A 15,895-nucleotide genomic window follows, 5' to 3' on the forward strand; every position below is an offset into this window, starting at 1 on the left:
TGTGTAAACAATCAATACGTAAAATTTCACAATAAAATATGCATTAGTTCTTGAGATACAAATTTAAAACCAACATGGGTTGTTCCTTCCTTCCAAATAACTAAAAAGTTACTTGGAAGGAGCAATCTGCTTAAAGTGCCAAAGAAAAAGCCATTGGACACGTACCGTCCCTTGCAACCGAGAAGGCGTCTGCGCCACCGGGGTTGCCGCCTGTACAGGTGTGATGGTCTCGACTGCCGCGGTCTCCGTCTGGTCTGAGGCTCCGCCGCGAGGGTCCACGTTTTCCTGACCCATGTCCGTGTCCGACGAAGGGGGCGACACCGGTTCCATCTTCACCTTTCGCGGTCCACTGCTCTTCTTGGTCAAACTCGCGCTAGCCTGCGTCGTGCGCCGCAACGACGAACGCCTGGAACAATGCACAAGACCCGTTACGCAAAAATACAGCAAGACTGCCTGCATCGTCCATTGGCGCAGTCTAGCAGCTCACACCAGTGTTCCCTTCTAGTGTTACATTTGCAGTATGGATGCAATGACCAATACTAGCTTATGTGCAACATAAAAACAAAAATGCTGCCTTTCGAGTCCGTTCTTTTGTTGCGTTTACATGAAGCTTGCTTTTATAGCATGTTCTAAAATCACATTCCAATGAGCCTCACATGTTTTCCATTACGCCGAGTATAGACAGCACCCTCTGCTGTGGTTCGCACTGTCGTATTTAGGAAGATAACAGCGACGCAGTCGTAATCATGCACTGAACAGGGTGGCAAAAAGACTTCGTAGGCGAGGTTGATAAACTTACACCGAGCAGTGGCGACAGTCTCTGAAAAGGCTGCCTTATTTTCTGCAGCATAGTTGCTTTTATCACTAAGCGATACGCATTTTGGCCGCTGCTTGCAAAGTTTGTGCCCAGGAGAGGCACTATTCATCACACCAGTTGTAGGCACGCACATTTTGTACTTTTGTATCATCCACTATAACCTAGTTGATGTCTCATCACCGAGAAGAACAAATTCGATGGTGCAAAATGCATGCTGCAGAAGGTACGGGCACAGGAGCATGGCACAAAGCAGTGGCGGCTGGTATGGCGCCACGCCGTCACGTGCAAAACATGTACTCAGGGTGTCTAGCCAATTATTTTGAAATTCCCCGACTTTTCCAGGTTTTCCCTGACAATTTCAGGTGGAATTCCCTGACCACCGTAGAGCCGGTTAAATATGCAAGACCATTACAATGCAAGGTATTGAACATTGAGATGATAAGTTTGCAGGGCCTTAATCCAACTTGCATATTCCGAAATATTCGAGTTCGTCCAGCCCGGATTAAAGGAGCACTTTCTTGCTGCCGACATCGTCAGTGAAGAGGCTGCTTCTGGAAACACGATAAAAACTTGACGCTCAACCGCACAACACACATCAATAACCGAATGGCAGCATGGCCACCAGGTGCACGCTTTCGAATACTTTCGGCTTAAGGCTCGGATTGGATTGGGGTCAGCGGCTTTTCCCTTTGTTACTAAATCTAGTACAGTACAGACCACTTACAACGTAACCGCTTATAGTGCAGGACCGGGTATAACGCGGCTTTTTTAAACCACCGGCTCGCCTCCCATAGAACTCCATGTAATTACATATCGCTTAAAATGCAGATGTGCGAAGGGAAATATCGGTTATAATTCGGTTTCTGGAACAGCCTGCCGACCGCGCCGACTGACCGGTGCAGCGAGCATGCTTCCCTATGTGACACTAGATAACGGCACAGGCCGGCCGCAAGCGGCACTCGCGGGGCAAGGAGGTTGCTCGAAGAAGCGGGAAAAGCGAAGAGAGAGGCTTCAGTTACCACAGCGACGGAGGGACGCACGCACGTGTCGTTCACATGCGTGCGTCCCTCCGCTGCGTTGGAAACAATCGCAACAACAGACCAATTGCAGGTCAAGGAGAAGTGTTTGTGCGCGTTGCGTGCCGGTCGTGGGCCGGCTGCTTCTATCCGCAAACATGGCGTCGGTTGTGATCATCGACGTAGACGGCGTGGTGGAAGCTCATCGTTTTGCGTAAAAGCGCTATCCTCGACTGTGAATTTTCGTTGTGTGTCGCTATGATAACCTAGCACATACTAGAAGGGAGGATCCACCTACTCACGCGGCGATGTTGTGGCGGCACTCTCAAGACGGCAGAAACGCCCGTGTCGTCGTATTTGTTTACTTCGACTACAGTGGTGCCTTCTAAGCATTTGTGTTTTCGAACATCGCCCGGATTTCTTATTTGGAGCATTTCATGCCTGTGCTCAAGTTGAAGGTATTACTGGCGCGTACCGTATAAAGGATGCGAATTTTCACGAGTTTTCATCGCCGGAGAAAAGTGATTGGGGTTAGCCATCCTGAACGCTCGCAACGTCCGTCCGCAACCCGCGATGCCGTTAAAAGGCTGCACCAGGCAAAAGTCACTCATTTTTTTAAAAATGTGTGGCACACTTGAGAGACAAGTGTGCTAGTCTGGTGAAATAAAGACTGTCCTCAAACTAAGCTTTATTTTTCATCTAACATAAAATAAATTCTTTTACAAAGGTAAGTTGTCTGATGGCATGTATTTTGGCCTGAAAAATTGATATTTTGGTTATAGAGCGGTACCGCTTATAGTGCGGATTTTCGCGACTCCCGCGACATACGTTATATGCGGTCTACACTGTAGTGCTAAGTGGATCTAGCCTAGTGTCGCACCGTCAATCCAATCCTAGGCTTGGACTGGATCTGTTGGCTGTTCCGTTTGCATCGGGTAGCACATTCTACATCGGGCGATCAAAGCTCGTGCTTCGCTCTAAGCAGAATTTTTTGCCTATTTTTCTACCCCCAAGTCCTGAAGTCTTTGCTCAAGGCACTTGATGGTGTTTCCGGCTTATTCTCCCTGACTGGGCTGGCTTTTTGACAATATCCCTGGCAATTCTCCGATTTTTCCCGGTAATTAAAATTTCCCTGACAATTCCCGGTTTTCCTGGTCGCTAGACACCCTGTGTACTGTGCTAGGCTGTAATCACTTGCTATTTCGTGTGGGGAAAAAAAAAAAAAAAAAAGGAAACTGCCAGAAGCTTATTATGAAGATGCAATAAAATTAAGGGTGAGGGGAAGATAAAAGCCACACACGGAAGAACACACACACGCGGAAAAATTGCGCAAGAGTAACAAAATAAAGTCACCTGGCTGGGCCCGACGATCGCTTCTCCTGCTTCACTTTGGGCTTCAACTTCTTTCTTGATTTTGGAGCAACGGCTTTAACATTCCTAAGAAGGCACACCAAAAAATAACAGAAGGGCATCAGTTGCCAGCAGTCGGTCTCATCGTGAAGCCGAGTCACTCGGTAAAACGACCGCTGCCAATGCCGACAATCTCCAAGGGGTCGCCCCTATCTTCCACCTTTGTACTCGTCGCTCAACAGACAGCTTCTAAAATTCAATGCCACCTAGTGGCTCAAACAGCAATCCAATCAGTGCCAACTTTTGGCGGTGGCAGAAATGCTATTTAAATGGGAACGTTCACCGTCGTCGGCGAGAGGTGGCGTTTTCTTCGCCGCTAACATTGTCTCAGTTTCGATGGCGACAATAAATAGCTGCTTTGTAAGAGGAGTGTCAACCCCAACCCGTCATGCTCTAAATTCAGCCGGCACTTGCAGTGCACGAACCCTAGGGTTACCTGAAGTCACTAAATAACTTGCGCTTAGAGTAGCGGCACTCCGTTCCCCCATTGCACCTAGTAGGCACCGCCATTTTGATGCCTTGTGCAGAGCGGGCAGAATTAGCGATGGCTACGATTTGAAGACGCCACTTTCCGAGCTGCAGATATGGTGGCGGGAAGCTCGGGTGACATGACATTGCTCCGTTGCAGACCGCTTCACCTTTCTAGAGGACGGAAGAGCGTTCCGAGATTTCAGATAACTGACAACAGCAACCCCAGGCACCAAATGGTCAAAATGCCACTACTCTGAAGCTTGTCTTAGTGGCTCTAGGGTCCTCCACTTGAGCGCGTCTCTGCACTTTTGCTTGCCGTCTGTCAGCCACCATAAGGCTGCTGCTAGTATGGCACAGATCGCAACGAACAAAGCGGTCAGTAATGGCATGTGAATGGGCTATACGCAAAATTCCTGTAGGCTATTATCATTGTGCCATTCGGAGCCACCACAATGGAGGGTTTTTGCTGTCTTCCGTCTGCGAAGAGGTGCGTCTGAATTCGACTTGGTTTTCACGATATTAGGACAAAGCATTTGTGCATTCAGCAGGTTGCTGTTTGGCTTTGGTGCAACGAAGAAAAGAAAGCCGGTGGCGAGATTGCAGAAAAGGATTTGTCAGCATCAAGGTCGCATGACTCGTCAAGGAACTGGACAATCCAGGTAAGTGAACGGTCTTTATCAAAGATGCTGCGCGAAGGGTTCAAACTGGACTGGCAATCTGCAATTATAGTTTATATCTACGACTCCCACCTTACCGGTACCAATGTCTCACAGGCGAAACTATCGGTACAGAAACCCCTCCCAATGTGGCGGAAACCTGACAGCTGAGCAAGACTAAACTATATGTAGGGCTCCGTGTTTTCGGAGTTTATTTTTCGTGAAATTTGGAGGGTGTTTTTCGGAGTTTATTTTTTAGCGAAAATTCTGTGTTTATCGGAGTTTATTTTTCGTAAATCCCCAATTCTCCGAAATTCGGAAATTAATTTCGCAATGGTTCCTATAAAAATAATAAATAATAACCGGATGCAAACGTGTGCCAGATAAAAAATAAAATGCGCTTGCATCAATTAAGATGTTTTCAGTTGAATTTGGCGTTGGTGTCATTGGAAATACTAATTTGCCTCGCGACAAAAGTCACACACATGTGTGGCTTCGATAAACGTCGATACCTTAAAATCAATATACTGCCAGAGATAGCCGCAAGGAAGATCATAGTCCTCCCATCAATATATCCCGCTGCCGCGCGAGGTGGATGTAATAAAGAAGTTTCAACTGCCCCTCCTCCTATTTTCTACAATCTCTATGATCCATAGCTTTCACTGCTACCCCCCAGAAACATACCCTCTCCTTTCTCTAAATCCGAAATCCCATGGCCCAAACTGGAAACCAAAAGAGTGGCTTTTGTCGTGACACGAATGTTCCGATGACCTGTTTCCCGGAACCAACCTTGACAAGACAAGCCGTAAGACCCCCTTTTGACAACGGTCCGAGGCTTGAACGATAATTATGGTGTCCTTTTTCCAGGACCATTGATCCTGCGCTGCTCAAAATGTAAAAAAAAAAGAGAAAAAAATCTTTTCTTTTTTTGCTGTGTGTGTGTGTGTGTGTGTGTGTGTGTGGGGGGGGGGGGGGGGGGGGCATGGGCACATAACAATTCGAAGTTTATCGGATAAATCCGAATTGCCAAAAATTTTACCGGCAGGTGTTTTTCGGATTTATCCGAAAACACGAAGCACTAACTATATGGCGCTTTCTGCACATGGGCCCAGGCGGCACGGGCCACCACCTAATCAAAATGGTTCATCCATATCCATCCACCCAGTCTAAAGGACAAGCATGGTTAAATTTAAATTCAACGTCCACACTGCACAATCTGGGCAGAAACTCTAGCCCCCAACCGGCCATGAAACCGACACTCACCTTGCTGCCTGCTCCTCAATGTCACGCAGGAGAGCACTCAGCTCCGCTTCCACGCACTGGTAAGAATTCGCCATGGACCGGTAGTAGACGTCCAACTGGTCATCGACCTTGTGGAGTCTCTCCATGATTTGAAGCCTGGCAGCCCTAGATTACAAATAAAAAAAGATATCCATCACTAGTTCAAGGTTCTCCAAGTAACTGCGTCCATCCATCAAAACTGCGGTGCGACAGTATTTCTTCACACTGTTTAAGAGGAGGGCATTCAAAATCTATTCTACAAAATGTCCTCTGCAGTGCCGAAGCAGCTTAAGAAGTGTAGGTGTCCTAGATCATTCAATACCTTGGATAACTTCCGATTCTCGCTGGTTGCTATAGGCAAGCACCGGAATCTGGAATTATGGGCCGACAGTGCTGAAGATAATAAACAGGCACACTGCGGGCTGTACAACCAATCCTCTTCCCAGGACATTTTCGTTTCTGTCTCTTCATAAAGGGACTTGTTCACAGGAAGATATGGCTGGTTTAGTGGCATTTTTATAAAGTATGTTGCTGGGTGCTTCCTTCTTTTCTCCTTCATTGCAAAGTATGTAATGCATCTATATAAAAACAACAAACAAATGTGTATGTGGTTCGCATTTTAGTTACTGACAGGATCAGACCGGCAGAGAGGTCCACACAGTTGTCCTGTCTCCAGGGGAAGCTTTCTACCTTCAGTAAGACTTCAATGTCTCGTCAGCCTCAAGCATGCTCACGTAGCCAAAGCACGGCAGTAGGCGATGAGAGTATGCTAGAGTCCAGGAATCTGAGAGCACGCCCTGCCCTTTTCGTTCTACCAGAGACTATAAAAGCCATCGAAATATTTTGAGAGTAGGGGGTTTTGGGACAAACTATCAGTCCCACTCTACCACAAATCATGGTCCTTTGTGACATGGGATCAATGCTCCTTTCAGGCGTCCCACGCTCACTCGCCCCTTCAGTTTTTTCTGAAGTTGTTGCCTCACGGAACGCTTTACCGAAAGTGTTGATCGCCACTCCAAAATCCGAAGGCATTGCCTTTTTGACTACCTTTGTGTTTTGTTTGAAAGTTTTGTTTGTCCTTCCCCAGCGTGCATGGCATTCTAAGTCCCACTATCACCGGGGAAAAAAGAACTCATGTTTTTTCAGCGGGTTCCTAAAGTGGCTTTGGAACCAAATTGAGAACAAACTGCCGAAAAAAGAGTGTTTGAGAAGTGGTATGCGAAAGTTGCAATCACCCCATGGGCCAGGCATGTAGCCAGGATTTGTTCTTGGGGTGGGAGGGGAATTATTTTTAGCACTGAAGGGGCTCTCTGCCAGTCCCAATGTAAAATATATGCTGTGTATTCAGTCATTTTTAGGTCCAGTTCTGATCATTGAAGCGTGTCTGTAAAATCACGCTCCCCAGTGATACACGCACAATCCAAAAAGGGTGACTTAAATGGCAAGAGCGTTCCGCGTCGTGCGTATGGCTCAAAAGTGCCGGGAGAAACGCAGAAAGGCCGAAACACGTGCCCGGGGTCCTGTAAACACCCAAAACTAAGATAAAACAAAGAAAGAAAGGAGTGCCCGCAAGGGCCCTTAATGACAATAATAAACTAAATGAACTAGAATTAAAAAAAGAAAAAACAACATATAATGATATTTACTTGCGACAAAGAGGGTGATATGCTTCCTTGCAAAAACTTCACTTCATCACAGACAACAAAAGGGGATCGAGATTAGAGCAGCACCCGGTTTAGAAAAATACGGAAGAGCGAGATGAGAGGGCTTCAAGGTTGGTTGAAGATGGAGTGAGTAGGCAGGCAAGTTGGTTTAAAGATTGCTAAACACATTAGTGAGTGCAACGATTGTACGGCACTTTGGTCACAAACTGACATTGTGCACAGAGAGCACAAGTTTTCAGTTTGGGATTGAGGTCACCGTTTACGGTTGAGGTGAAGACCAGTGTGGGTAGGATTGTATAACAAAGGTTGACTTTGTGACGTCGGTGGTCGGTGATTGATTGTGGATATATAAGGCTTTGAGGAAATAAACGCAGTAGCTGTGTTTGAGACGTTCTTTTCCCCTGTCTTTCTTCTTCGACCAAGTTTCCCAGCATTTAACCAGTTTCGGGTATTCTACATCATGATTGATGTTACACATTTTTGAAAAAACCGGAGACGACGGACGAAAAAAGAGACAACACACAAAAGGTCTCAAATGTTACGTTAGGAAACACAAAATGCCAGCTTACATCGTAATGTCCGGACCGGCGGGACAACCGTTGGGGGCTCAGAAAAGGCGTTCGTGCGAACAAGGGCCTACAGACGACAGAAACATAGTTGACATCTCCGAGCGCAACAACTTTGCAAGGGCTCAACGAAATCTGTAAAACAATATTACCTTTTCACTGTCCTAAAGCATAAAACGACTTCACCGAGGAAATGACAGGCCAAGCGAGCCCAACCATTTCATTTAAGCGCCTTTGAATTAGTGACGTTGCGTCATGGCGACTTCTGATTGGTGGAATACGTGGAATAGCTTGGAATGTATGTGGAGTTGCAACGATCAACTCTTAATGTGTAAAAAATGGCCTGCGGCGTTACAAAACTTGGGCTTACACCAGCTTAAGCAGAGGAATCTTTATGATCACGTGAATGCTCTAGAGGTGCTCTAGAGTAAAAATGACCCGATAAACCGATGGACCAACACAAAGCACCTTCGGCAGTTACGGTTAGTTAAACTTACATATCAAATAAATAAAGTAATGTATTTTATAAAATTTAATTATTAGAAAGCGTGAAATAATAACTACTTCTGAAGTGCTAGAGGAACAGTCAGGAAAAATCATATTTAAGCGGAAAGCGACCTCTCTTGGATCCTTTTGCCCGCCAGCCGCCATAGGTGACGGTGTACTGTCTTACCACCGGGAACAATCCAACTTAATCTAAGTAACCATGCTGCTTTTCAAGGATATCTTGACCGGTAAGAACATCATTTACAACCCTAGCTTGACGTTTGCTATAATATTTTTTGTCCATGTGATACTATATACCCCGAATGGTGTCCTGCGCAGGTGACGAGATGTTCACCGACTCGGTCAAATACAAGCTGGTGGATGACTGCATCTTCGAAATCGAGTGCGAGGTTCGTATTTTTGTCTATTACCTGTGTCGTGATGCAAAAACGAACCAAAAAAAGAACGGTTATTTTGTGATGTGTCGAGTCGGTTAATGTGTGACGTTCTTGCCCAGTCAAACCAACAATTTCGAGTGCGTTGCGCAATGAATGAAGGGTGGCCCCAAGGTCCCGAAAATCCTCGTAAAATTTCGCTATTTCTAACGTTGTCAGAAAAGTTCGACGTCTGGATGCATAAATGTCGCGTTGGTATTCAGACGTGCTTGGTAGGCGGTATCTGCGACGAAGCGTCAACATGGGGCACGCCCCTGAACGTTATCAAGAGTCAATTACCTCAACTTGTGTTGCCTTGACATGAAGTCCATGGTTGCGACGCTTTTCCTACGGGAGTGTCACTATCGCCACGCTGTATTTCTCGTTGTCATGGGGCCGCTCATCGGAATTGCACATCGTTGACGCAACGCTTGTCACAGTTCTGCGCTCGGTTTGTTTTCTTCATGGGAAGTGCTGAGCATAGTCAGAACGTTTACCAGTTCTTTAGCTTGGGCCCAAGTTGTATTCGTCGGACGTGGTCAACTGTATCTTAGCTACCGAAAATTGACATCCCCAAAGCTGGTAAACTTAGCTTTAATGCGGTCCAAAGTTGTCAGAAGTATGACTTAAAATGTTTGCTCCCGATCATGATCATGCTGCTGCGAATTGAAGTGCCTGTATATTTCAAATCTCGTGTAAAGTATGCACACCCTGTTTTGTCTAGTTTCCACAGCTATATACAATACATGCAGGAGACTTGCCATAGCCATACTGCATTATCCAGTTTGTTTGGGTCTTCGGAAACTTCAGAGGTCACCATCTGAAAGAACCGTACAAAATGTCTGTTTCCGAGCATCCGACGACGACCTCGCGCATTCTCTTCTTGCCCCGTCAGCACGTGACGCGTAAGGTGGGCGAGGTGGCGCTGGACGGCGCCAACCCATCTGCCGAAGAAGTGGAGGAGGGCACGGAGGAGGGCACAGAGAGCGGCCTGGACCTGGTGCTGAACATGCGCCTGGTGGAGACGGGTTTCTCCAAGACGGACTACAAGAACTACCTCAAGACCTACACCAAGGCCCTGATGGACAAGTGGAAGGAGGACGGCAAGTCGGAGGCCGAGGTCAACGAGGCCAAGAGCAAGCTCACCGAGGCCGTCAAGAAGGTGCTGCCCAGGATCGGGGACATGCAGTTCTTCCTCGGTACGAAACTACTACTTTCGACAGTAAAGCTAAACATGGTTCGAGTGATTGCATTGTGTTACGGGAAAACAATTTAAGGCTGATTTGTACTTTTGTGCGCATTGGTATTAAGTGACTGAGTGCGTTAGGACTGCTTGTTACTGCGTACGACAACGACGACTGGCACACTGGCACCGTCTGTCCACCTGTTCTGGAACACTTGCTAGGCATAGGGTTTTCCGGTATTCTGCGAGATGAAATGTATGCTCCATGAAAAATGGCTGCTTATTACATTATCACAATTATTTGGGGTGTATTCTGAATGGATGACGGATAAAAAGGACATATGCCTGCACTGAAAGTGGTTTCCAGACGGATGACGTATAAGAGACCTTCTCAGAGTGCTGGGCCGAAATGGTGGTTAGCGGTGGTGCTCTGTATAGTGGTCAGTTCTGCCTTTATGAGGGGACGCTGCCCTCGGCCAAAGTGTGCCGAATAATTTTGTTTACGTCGTTGCACTTCCTCATGGGATCCATATGGAATGGTGCCGAGTGTGGATGTAATGCCGCAACCGGTCGCCGTTTTGGTCATGTGCTCGGTGAGATTTTCTCAATACCATTCTAGTGGTGGCCGTGTTTGGCTTTGACCCTAGACAGAATATGCCAAAGTTTTTGCACGTTGGCAGACTGGCATTTGTCTTTTGCTGCTTTAGAGGTTTAGCGGTGGTCTCTTCCGTTTGGGCCGGCTTCGTAGCCTGCCTGCATCTTGTACTGCCAGCTTGGGTCAATCCTGCCCATGCCTGGATATTAAAAGATGCAACAGAAGGGTCAGCCTGTCCCAGCAACTCGTTTGGCACAGTTGGACGATGGCATTTCCGTCTCGCCTAACTGACACGAAAGTGCAACAGCCTTCCCTCTAAGCATTGCCTCGCTGTTTAATGGTTTGCCTGCTGGCAAGTGTGGCAGTCTGCCCGACTGTTTTTCTCACATTCCGCTTTCCTTGCAGGAGAATCTTCCAACCCCGACGGCATTGTTGCCCTCTTGGAGTACCGCCCGAACAAGAGCGGTGGCGAGACGCCAGTCATGATGTTCTTCAAGCACGGGCTCTTGGAAGAGAAGCAGGTGAGGTTACTTGAGATTTTGGTCCGACTACCTGTCGCTAAGCAAGAAGCTTGTACGAAGGTCAGCGACTGCAACCTTAGAAGGTCGACACCCAAGCACGCTGTCGCTCGATTTCGTACAAGCTTCCTGTTTAATGACAGCTAGGCCATTTCACTTCGTATCGGATTGCTATGTCTGTTGTCCACATTACAAATATCGTCAAATCTGTAGTATGTGGTATGTTTCCCTTTTCCTGCGCGAAACTCTTCAGTGGCTGTAAAGGACTGGAGCTTGAGACGTGCCTGGTGCATCTTGTACTCCCAGCTTGGGCCATTGTTGTTCATGTCTGGATTTTTAAAGGTGCAATAGAAGGGTCATCGCCCAGCAACTCGTTTGGCACAGCCAGGCAGTCGAAATGCTGCCAGACTGACACGAAAGTGCAACATCTGTTAATGGGGACAGCACGCTTTGCGATGCATGCTGCTGTCACCTTTGTTCAAGACTGGCGAATGATGCCAGATTTCGTTGTACTTGCAGTCTCTGGGCAAACTGTTTCTGGATTTTCTCAGAAGCCTGAGGTAGTGGAAGGCAGTCTAGGACTTGTCAGGCAACATTTGTTTCTGCAGACCTCCAAATTGTTTCTCTGTAAGCATAATTAGTATTGTGCCTAAATTATGTCTCAGATTTTACTACATCCTCGATTGTGGTTCCTCGATTTCCACCTAATGACGTCGCAGAAGTGCCTGTTCAGCAGGAGGTCACCCTTCAGCCTTGCGGTCCATGGAACTTGAGACGCGAATTGGGACAACGAGGTTGCTGCGGCGACACTTGCAGTTGCCTATACTTTTTGCTGGAACTTCTCCAGCCAACCACCTGGGTCCAACAGCACAAGATGCCGACTCTCATTGCTAGCATACCGGTTGAAAGCACGGCTTAAAGGGGTACTCCGCCGATTTTTGAGCTACCTCAACTAACTATATTTTCTGACTCCCCGGCCTTTACCCTTTCTGGTATGCTTTTTAGTATCGTAAAATTCATAATAGTTATTGCGAAATCGGCAAATGAAAATGATGCAAAAACCAATATTCAAATATACCCGCCCTTTTCAGTGTTGTGACGTCAGTGGAAGGTCAGCTTGCCAGTCGGGCGAGCAGTCTAAAAAATGGAATATGCCAATCATTCGTTCCGTCCTGAAGCGCGGGTCCTGGAGCGAGCTTCCAAAGCATTCATTTGACACCATGAAACTGCTTCGAATCAGTTGGAAACAAGTTCTACAGTCCAAAGAGTGAACCCCGGCACTTCCAATGACGTCACTTCTTCGCTGTTGCCAGTAGAGACTTTCAGTTTGAAAAACACGGTGAGGACCAAAATTGTAAATTCAATAACTTCGTGAAAAAAAATTGTTTCAACCCAATATTTGGGATACTATTTTGGCGATGTTGTTTGGCAAGTTTAGCAAAATTTCAAGCAAATCGGGTACCATGAAGAAATCGGCAAAGTACCCCTTTAAGCGCCATTATTTGTAGTGTGTGGGGGATTAGACTTCTCTGTCGCAGTGCCCAATTGTCTAACGAGGGTTTCCGTTTCTGGTTGCAGTAAACTGTTCCCGCTACGGACAGAAGACCTCACCTCTGCTGCGGGATGGGCCAGGAAATGGCAGAGCTTTAAGAGGCTGCTGCTGAACACCACAGCTTGTCCCGTCTCTCCACTCGGCTCTGCATTTCTTGGCCACCTTTTGTAACTAAAGACAACAGAAGTTTGCTACTTTCAATGAAACAATAGGGCTGCAAAAAGTTTTAACAAATACCTCTTCAGAAAAAGAAAGATGCGGATCCGGTTGCTGGCTGATTAAACATGGAAGTGACTTAACTCTTGCCCGTATTTGTTGGCTTCTATTTATTGCAAACTATCTTGAGATCAAGCAGGGCATTAAAATATTATCCTGCACATGTTCTGTTGACTTGTTTTTGACTTCTAAAACAATTTTATATGATGGTGGGTGGAAAAGCATCATGCCCCATCTTGCTGGATGTGGTGTTTTAGTTTATTTATTTACCCTCAGGTACATTACAGATGGGAGGGAACACTGGAAAAAAAAATAACTTCCAATTGAAGCAGAAAGGTGGTTCCAGTTTTGGGATGTTGAATCTGCGAGTGTTAATGCTTGGTATGCCAACCTTTTATGGTGGGAAGATGAATAGGGTATAGTAGCTGCAGTTTCTTAATATGTTGGGCATCTCAGAAGCACTGGTTTGACTCCTGCCAGGAATTCTTTGACTGGAGTAGAGAAATGAATTATGTATTGATTTCAACATAATGGGTGAACTTTCACTCAACTGCAAGCAGGGCTTATATCTGCTTGTGAGCAGATATGCATGCAGACTTACTGTCATGCACACTATTACCTGTAATACTGCAGCTGTGGCCTATAACTAGGATTTCGTGTTTTCAAAGTTAAGTTTTCGTCAAATTGATCGGAGATTATTTTTTGCCGGAAAATTCAGTTTATCAGAGTATTTTTGTTCGATTCCCAATTCTCCGAAATTCTGAGTTTAATTTCGCGGTGTTTCCTATTGAAAATAAAAAAAAATATTGGGTGTATATAGGATGCTAAATAAAAAATAAAGTGCTTGTATCAGTATTTCTTCAGCTGGATTTGGCATTGGTGCCATTGCTATTGGCAATAGTAATTTGTCCCACGATAAAAGCTGCACACAAGTATTGCTTCGATAAATGGTGATACCTTAAAAATTTACGCGAGTGCACTTGCATGTAGGAAGGCGAAAGCCAGTCAAGGACGACGTTGAAAATGACTCGTAAAGGAGGACACTTGGAAGGCTGTGGCGTATTTGCGTGAGCAGTCATGCTTGCCTGTGGAAGCCGCCGTAGATGGACTGTGATGCGGTCGCCTCACAGTCCATCGCCCGAAGCACACAACGAGCAGATATGAAGTCCAAAGCGCATCCTTTGCACATGGCACTCCGGCGGTGACATCACGCTGATGATGCTTGATGACATTTTTATGGCCATCGTTCGACAAGCAAGGTCCTTGAGGTCTAGGACGACCGTAAGGACGACGCCAAGGTAATGGAACAAGTAGGGTCGTTCATTGAGTGGCGTGTACCGCACAATCACATTTTTATCGGCTTTTTGGACGCTCTTTCGCTTAATGGGACAAGTAAGGCTTTTGCCTTAATTGCTGGAGTTAATCGTTACGAAGCTCGTATTCATCCCACCCTATTCCATCAGCCTACCCCCTAGGTCGCGCGAGGTGGAGTGGTAAAGGATGTAACAGAAGTCCAACTGTCCCTCTTCCCCATTTTATGCAAGCTCTATGGTTTATAGCTTTCACTCCTACAAAAACACAATAACCTCTCCTCTAAAGCACAAATAGCATGACCGAAACTGAAACAATGGCTTTTGTTGTGACCCGAAAGTACAATGACCTGTTGTCATGAATGAACCTTGACAAGATAAGCTGCAAGACCCCTTTTGACAACGGTCCGAGATTTGCAAGATAACTGGTGGCTCTTTCCCAGGACCATTGATTTTGTGTGCAGATCATACTTAATTGTAAAATGCCACCTTTCTTGGGGGGTAGACCCCGGGGGTTGGAGGAAAGGGGGTATGGCACATCAAAATTCAGTTTGTCGGATAAATTTGAATTGGCCAAAAATTTAACCGACGAGTTTTTCCGGAATTTTTCAGGTTTACCCAAAAAACGGAAGGGAGGCACTCACTTGATCGAATGACGTTTTAGCGAACGCCCACGTTTTATCGAACGACACTTTAGCGAATAGTCGGACGCCGCGAAGCGGCGTTTTCGGGTGGGCCAAGTGAGTTCGTATTTTTGTAATTAGTTGCCGCAGACTGTCGCCGCGAAGCGGCGTAAAGCGCAGCGCGACGGATGGGTTAACGCGCGCCCCCGTTATTCGCTAAAACGACCATTCGCTCAAATGTCACCGTTCGCTAAAATGTCATTCGCTCTTGTGATATGGACCCAAAACGGAACACTACCTATAACACACCACACAGGGTAGATGGGGTTTGTGCAATGTTTCGGAGTGCACCTGCGATACGGCGCTGGAGTTGTGGAAAAGTATGAGTGTAGTTTCCTTTGCATTTATGCGACACTTCTGGCCACCGGAAAGAAAGGTGGACAATAGGGGAAAGGGAGCGTAGCTTCTGCCGAGTTGATGATGTGCTTTTGGCCACAAGAAAAAAAGGGCACACTGAGGTTGCATGCAAACCATGTATAGACCCTCTAAACACGCGTCAGATTGAGCCGCCATTGCCGACCTTCTCTTGTCTTACCGAGATGCCAAGCCACTGAAGCGGGCATTGACAAGCCTCCACAGAGGCCTATGCTGCGGAGGACACAGCGACACCTGAAGTGGCAATAACCTGGCCTACTGTGCCAATGATTAAGTGAAGCGAACAAAATAAAAATAAATAAAAACTGAAGGTCGGTTATGGCGTCGCCCATGCACAACTGCTTGAAAGCACCTTAGGGCACCAGCTGGGGTGCAATATATGCAATGATCCTTTTTTGAGTAATGAGCGCCATCTGGAAGGTTGTCTGCAACTTCATATAAAAGGGCAGCCCAACGTTCCTTCACCCATCAAAAGAAGGCATGGTGCTGTTATACTGTAACCAGTGTATGAAGTGCCTTCATACACATGTGCGCTTTGCTTGAGTGGCGACATCTCAGCCATTTTCCCGCCCAATCTTTTTTTTTATGCATTTTGAAGTGCGCACAATCTGGTGTCACTCAGCTCGAGCGCGTAGCTTTGGCTAATGCATAGACACCATTTT

General features: G+C 46.5%; 2 protein-coding genes across 5 annotated transcripts in view; one reads left to right on the plus strand and one right to left on the minus strand.

The window, feature by feature from the left end:
- LOC8036230 (inner centromere protein-like) overlaps positions 1–8,136 on the minus strand; it is a 28,132-nt gene extending 19,996 nt beyond the window's left edge. For 3 of the 4 annotated variants that reach the window (XM_040505240.2, XM_040222224.3, XM_040222223.3), the window contains exons 1-5: positions 8,034–8,128; positions 7,885–7,951; positions 5,634–5,777; positions 3,187–3,270; positions 166–406 (exon numbers count right to left, since the gene is read on the minus strand). In XM_040505240.2, the coding sequence (XP_040361174.1) occupies positions 166–406; positions 3,187–3,270; positions 5,634–5,777; positions 7,885–7,886 (471 nt within the window). In that variant the 5' untranslated portion in view covers positions 7,887–7,951; positions 8,034–8,128. Of the gene's footprint in view, positions 1–165; positions 407–3,186; positions 3,271–5,633; positions 5,778–7,884; positions 7,952–8,033 lie in introns of all 4 variants that reach the window. The other variant, XM_040505239.2, reaches the window with a different exon arrangement.
- Positions 8,137–8,212: 76 nt separating this feature from the next.
- Positions 8,213–13,028, plus strand: LOC8030514 (translationally-controlled tumor protein homolog). The gene is made up of 5 exons (XM_029975177.4): positions 8,213–8,615; positions 8,707–8,777; positions 9,697–10,000; positions 10,985–11,100; positions 12,676–13,028. The coding sequence occupies exons 1-5, from the start codon at positions 8,588–8,590 to the stop codon at positions 12,676–12,678; spliced, it is 522 nt and encodes a 173-aa protein (XP_029831037.1). The 5' UTR covers positions 8,213–8,587; the 3' UTR covers positions 12,679–13,028.
- The last annotated feature ends 2,867 nt before the right edge of the window (positions 13,029–15,895 follow it).

The sequence above is a fragment of the Ixodes scapularis genome, unplaced genomic scaffold (genome assembly GCF_016920785.2).
Source record: "Ixodes scapularis isolate PalLabHiFi unplaced genomic scaffold, ASM1692078v2 PGA_scaffold5__190_contigs__length_132052651, whole genome shotgun sequence".
NCBI lineage: Eukaryota > Metazoa > Arthropoda > Arachnida > Ixodida > Ixodidae > Ixodes > Ixodes scapularis.

Bases quoted from the DNA above. Each gene is read 5' to 3' on its own strand.
- LOC8030514 (XM_029975177.4), top strand. From the start codon at position 8,588: ATGCTGCTTTTCAAGGATATCTTGACCG. The intron at 8,778-9,696 runs GTTCGTATTTTT...TTGCCCCGTCAG, and splicing joins TCTTCGAAATCGAGTGCGAG to CACGTGACGCGTAAGGTGGG. The intron at 10,001-10,984 runs GTACGAAACTAC...CTTTCCTTGCAG, and splicing joins GGACATGCAGTTCTTCCTCG to GAGAATCTTCCAACCCCGAC.